General features: G+C 32.8%; 1 protein-coding gene across 13 annotated transcripts in view; it reads left to right on the forward strand.

Annotated features, from left to right (window-relative positions):
* SLC35F5 (solute carrier family 35 member F5) overlaps nucleotides 1-5777 on the forward strand; it is a 42782-nt gene extending 37005 nt beyond the window's left edge. For all 13 annotated transcript variants that reach the window (XR_010839085.1, XR_010839084.1, XR_010839086.1 and 10 more), the window contains 3 exons: nucleotides 1891-2045; nucleotides 2646-2732; nucleotides 5662-5777. Coding sequence is in view for 5 of the 13 variants with exons in the window: in XM_059052573.2 (XP_058908556.1) it covers nucleotides 1891-2045; nucleotides 2646-2721 (231 nt within the window). In the remaining 8 variants the exon portion in view is untranslated. The remainder of the gene's footprint in view (nucleotides 1-1890; nucleotides 2046-2645; nucleotides 2733-5661) is intronic.
* The last annotated feature ends 223 nt before the right edge of the window (nucleotides 5778-6000 follow it).

Consider the following 6000-nt stretch of genomic DNA (forward strand, 5'->3'; position numbering starts at 1 on the left):
TCAAGATTAGGGAATCAGTTAAATGAGTAGGCTGGGCCTTTGGTGGGAATTGAGGGCAGGAAGATACCTTCTGGTACAAGTAGCAGGGTATGCCCCAGACCTGTAATAGAAACATGGTAGGAGAAACCTACTTTCCTGTTTTTTTTAAAATTCTAATATCCAAGCATATTTATATATAGTTTCTGAAATTTTAGCATTTATCAACTTTATTTCTTGTGCTTAAAATATATATTTTTTAAACCTATTGATATTTGGTATAATAGGAAGCATCCCTGATTGTTTTCAGGTTTATATTCAGATATATTCAGGAGTTAGACTCTTTTTGTTTACTTAGGCAGCTTTCATTGTTAATAAATGTCTTCATTTAAAAAAATTTGTCTTCATAGCTTGTTGGAAATCAAATTAAAAGGTTTTTTTTATTATTTGGCAACATGTAAATAACTGCATTGTTAAAAGTGAACTTTGTCTTTAAAAGTCATCTAGAGTTTTACCTACCTTTATAATGTTTGCCTTTTTCAGTTCTAAAATAGGGTTTTTAGTTGAATATTCATGAAATCATTCTATCAACTATATCTGCATTTTAAACTCTCATTAGTCATAAGTTCTTTATACTTTTTCCTTTCTTGGGTCATTTAAGTTCATCATGGTTTTTCTAGATTATTAAATATTCTGGAAAATATTCCAAGAATGTTATACCAATACTTTGATAACAGTGTGAAGGCTTTTTAGTACTTACTGCTGGGTGTTCTTATACTGACTCAGCCTGTGTGTGTGTACCATACAAGCAGAACGTGCATGTTAAAAGTTGTCAGTAGTTTTTCTTGTGTTACACATTATGAGTCCCTCATAAAAAAACCATTACTCTCACAAAACACCTTTACTCTGACTAAATGGGTGGTATGAAATGGAATAGTATATGTTTTCCACCAGAGGGAGTCTTGCCTTTGATTCTCAGCCTCATTTTTTTAATGCTTAGGGCAAGCAGTTTTTCTTCCCTATTTTAAAGATAGGAGTTACTGTTTCTGTCTTTATTTTGAAAGCAAACCACCAGTGTGTTGCAGCTGAGTCTCAATAGTTAATCAGTGCAGGCTCTTTTTAGCAATTGTTTTTGATCCTTAGTTGAATCTAGATGGTAAAGGAAAGAATGATTTTTTTTTTTTTGGTAACTTTATGGCGTCTCATTATTTTTAATTTTCTTGACGACCCTGATAAAATGATGGATTGGAGGGTCACGCTTGGTGATCTGAGGGCTCCTCACCGCTGAAAGTTTTTCTCTTTGTAATCTTTATTTTACTTAGTCATGATTTCCTTTTGAAAATTTCTGTTTCATTTGTTACTAGATAATCAAGCTATATTTCATCAATAAAATGTTTGCAAAAGTTTTACTTGAGTTTCATCTGCTTTTAGTACTGTCTTAAGAACCATAACATAACGCAACATATCACAGCAATAGCATAACCTAGTTTTTCAAAAATGGGAGTTTTTTAAAATGACTTCAGGAACTAAAGGGGAAGAATCAACTTGAGAACAGGCAGTAATCAGTAAAGAAAAAATGGGCAATGTGATGTGTAAGGCAAATGCTTAAAATTTCATAATTCTGTTTCTGATGTACTATGTCTGTACTTATTAGTGAAAAGCATGCTTTCCTTTAGGCTATTTTCCAGGCAAGAAGTATTTTTGTTGGTAATTTAAGCAAGTAGTTAATATGTTGAAGTCCTGAATCCTTATATTTAATAATAGCATACTTAAAATGTTGTCAAAGATTAGTATTATTTTCTTGGTGTTTTAATTTATTCCTGCAAGTTATTATAAGTGGAAAACTTAGGTTAAAAGGAAAATTGTCTTAATGATAATTGTGGGTGTTTTTTTTTTTCTGTCTCTTATTTTTAGGTGCAGTTTTCTTGGTTATTTTTTGCAGGCGCTATCCCTGTATTTTTTTCATTTTTTATTGTAACTCTCCTGTGCCATTATAATAATTGGGATCCTGTGATGGTGGGAATCAGAAGAATTTTTGCCTTTATATGCAGAAAACATCGAATTCAGAGGTAGGTTAAGTTCTAATATAGATTTTTTAAAAATAATGTTTAGTAAGTAAGTTAGGAATCATATCATGCTGGCCTCATTTTTTAGAGATTCTGCGAAGAATTTTTTTAAAAATATAATTTTATATGTACAGTGCCAGATAAAAGAATTTGTTCAGACCCTTCAGGTGATAAGATAGTTTCTTCCCAAATGCTTTTTATTTTTTATTTATTTTTATTTTTTATTTTTTAACATCTTTATTGGAGTATAATTGCTTTACAATGGTGTGGAACTGCTTTTTTTTTTTTTTTTTTAAGTTTTGATTCATAGGTACAACCAAAGTGCTTACTGTTTTGCTAAAACAAATTTAAATGTAGAAAACATTTGTTTGTTTGAACAAAATTCATAATAAAATATGATAACATTGCCTCCATTTTTTTTCAATTTCTTTCTTTTTAAGACAGAGAAACGTTTTTACATTCTACTCTAAAAAGAATTTGGGACAATTTGTTGGGGAATCTTGACCTTGTCTTAGGTCTGACCTCAAACCCCAGCCAGTGGAATAGATCATTTTTAAGGGTTCCTTAGGTCTAAAGCTTTCCTAACTATTGTCTTTTTTGAAGGGTTCCAGAAGACAGCGAACAGTGTGAGAGTCTCATTCCTATGCACGGTGTTTCTCAGGAGGATGGAGCTAGTTAGCTGTAGTCCAGGTTTGTATGTTAGCTGACAGTAGTATTGAATAAGGTTCTTATTCTTGTATTGCTCAAATACAGAATCGATTTTCCATTATTAGTTGTTTGAGAGGCAGTACAGCTTAGAGGCTAAGGGAGTCCAACTCTGGAGTCAGACTTCCTGGGTTCCAATTCCAGCTTCTCTATGTACTAGCTCTGTGACTTTATGCAAGGTTCTCACTGTGCCTCAGCCTTCTTATCTGTAAAATGGGGTTGCAGTAGAACCTCCCTCACAAAGTTGTTAGAAGAAATAAATACTTGGTAAATTTAAAACACATACAATATAGTACCTGAGTCAGATTAAGTGATTCCCAAGTTTTGTTTGTTTGTTTTTTGAAAAGGAAGAAATAAAATTATATTCAGTTGCAGATTGCATGATTTTATTTAGAAATTCTAAGGAATTAGCAAAAAAAGTTATTAGAATAATTGAGTTTAGCAAGATCACATATACAGTGTCAATATAAAAAATCTTCCTATTATTTCTATATGTAGCAATGAACAATAATTAAATGAAATTAAGAAAAATTCCATAAACAATGAACTTTTAAAAATACTTTCAAACTTTAACAAACATTGTACAAGACTTGTAGATGGAAAACTAAAAAATAATTCAGAGAAAAATTAGAGATATAAGTAAATGGAGAGATATAATAATATGTTCATGGGTTGAATGACTCAGCCCATTAAGATGTACTATTAAGAAGCCAGTTATCCCCAAACTGATCTATAGATTGAGTACAATCCCAGTCAATATTCTAACAAGCTTTTTTGTGGAAATTGGCAAGATGGTCCTAAAATAAGGCAATTAAAAATTTTTTTATCTGTTTATTTTTTAAAATTAAAGTATACTTGGACTACAGCACTGTTAGATCCAGGTACAAAACATTGTGATTTGATATTACTAGACACTACAAAATGATCACAGGTGATCCCAAGTTTTAACTATTACTTATATTCATGCTAATGGCCATCATTTTACTTAATGATACAGTTTAGAAAAATACTTTTTTCTGACTATAAAATTAAGAAAAAATGTAGTACTTCAGTGTATATCCAGTCTCTTCTCCTTGTATGTGTGCGTGTTTACCACAACTGGCACAATACATATCCTGATTCTCTGACTATGCTTTTCACTTAACAATGTTTCAAGAACATTTCCACATTTTTTTTAAATTTTAAGAAATAGTATCTTGTATATTTCTTACATGACAGAAAGTATGTGATAGTTTATGTTTCTCTTAATGAGCCCTTGAAATATATCCACCGTATATCTTTGGTAGGTAGGAAAGCAATTATTTATTTAGAGCAAGAGATCACAGTAAATTACTGAAATTCTGGAAATTCTGGTCCCTTTCTTCTGAGATAACTTTAGACAATTTATATTGAAATGTTTCTTGATTACACCTGGGCTTCCCCTCTTCACCTAGAACATTGAACAACTCCTGTCAACTCCTTGCACTCACATTGGCCATGAAGCTTAAGTTTATCTTCATGGTAAATTCACTTCTAACCCAAGGCTATTTGTCTTGGTTTTATGTTTTTCTTTGATTGGTCTTTTTGTATTCTGGTTTTTCCTCTTAGGATGGTTGTATATGCACATAGTTTGAAGAGTTAGAGTTCTACAATTCTTATTGTACAATGCAGCTATCCCCTGCCCTGCACTGCCTATCCTGCTTTCATTCTTTTCCCACCCTGAGGAGTCTCTTTAAACTCTTCATTGATCCATTTCATATTTTCCTCTCCATCTAAGTACCATGCTTATACTTCTATTTCTTGATTTCTCAGTTTCAGGCATCTTCAGTTGGTTTTCCCACTATGGCACGTGAGGACAGGTTACTTTCAGTTTCCCCCTCCTCTGCTCCCACTGCACTTGCCTGCCTTCCAGCCCTGTGTCATTCCTACCTCCTCATCGACCCAGGATATTTATCCTGTGATTTTGAATAGATGTGTAATCAGTGTTTACATTGTTATGCCTATATAAATGTTACTTTTACCTAAGCCATGTAGGATTGTGCCTGGCATTTCCCTACTCCAGAGACCCTCTGTTACTACCCTTTTTGGAGAATAAACCTCAGATCTTTTCCTGGGATAGAGAAGAGACCCTTGACCAGCTGTGAAACGTGAGGGGTGGGCATCTGAGTGTCTCACTGCTTTTTCTATAAACTTTGTACCAATCTGCCTATTTTTAGTTGTTTCTTCACCTCTCCTTACAGAGGTATCTGGTTGTATTTCTTCATTGCTAGCTAAGAGGTGGCTGCTCTTTTCTTGTCTCTGTTCTTCTCTATGTCCATGTGGTTTATACTTTAAAAAGAAAAATCCCTTTATTATCTTTTTACTGAGGTTTTGGGGACAGAGTAGAACTAAGTATGTATATTTTGCTCTTTTAAAATTGTTTTAATTTTTAAAATTAAAAAAATGCAAATAGATATTCTTGAAAGCTTTTTAATGCTATAATTTATGCATTTTCCCTCCCTAGTATGCTGTGCATTATTCCCATACTCAAAGTCATACCCACCCTCACCCAGAGATTTTTGGAAGTGAGAGCTAGATAAAGAGGAGATAGTGAAGACTGAAGAAGATGGACTACAATAGAGTAGAATAAAGTAGGGCAGGTTGGGCAGCAGTCTTTGTCTTGACAGGGATAATGGTGGAATGTACCATGAATAAAACTGTTATTGTGTGATCTTAAAGTAGTATTGGATGTCAGCCTTTGACATTGCTGTAGAACTCACTTTCATGAGTTCTTAGAACTCCCCTCAATTTCTGGTATCCAGTTATTAAGTATATAGGCTGTGTTTGATATATATTTCAATGGTAAGATAATTTGCTTTTTAAAATATAAACTATAGAAATTAAAGCTATGACAGTTGTAATCTAATGATGATTCTGTGTTTGTTTTTATTTTTAGCTTGATAATGGAACAATGTACGGTGAAGAGACAATCTCTGGCAAGTTTTTGTAGAAAAATATTTCAGTGCCTAGTCTGAAAAATAACAGTTCAGTTCTTTGGAACTCTAAAACATATTTTCCTCTTGTCTGTTTTCTTTATTTTCATAATGAAGTACTTTGCTATGTAGCTGTGTACATATCACTACAGTTATAGGAAGTTTCAGTCTACAGTCCATCTAAAGGACCAACCTGCCTTACACATCTCAAGGAATTCAGCTGATGAAATAATTTGAACTAGTCAAGGGATAAAATTTTAATATTCTGGAGACTTTATTTTCACGTATTATTTGTTAAATAC

The sequence above is a fragment of the Kogia breviceps genome, chromosome 2, assembly GCF_026419965.1.
Source record: "Kogia breviceps isolate mKogBre1 chromosome 2, mKogBre1 haplotype 1, whole genome shotgun sequence".
Taxonomy (NCBI): domain Eukaryota; kingdom Metazoa; phylum Chordata; class Mammalia; order Artiodactyla; family Physeteridae; genus Kogia; species Kogia breviceps.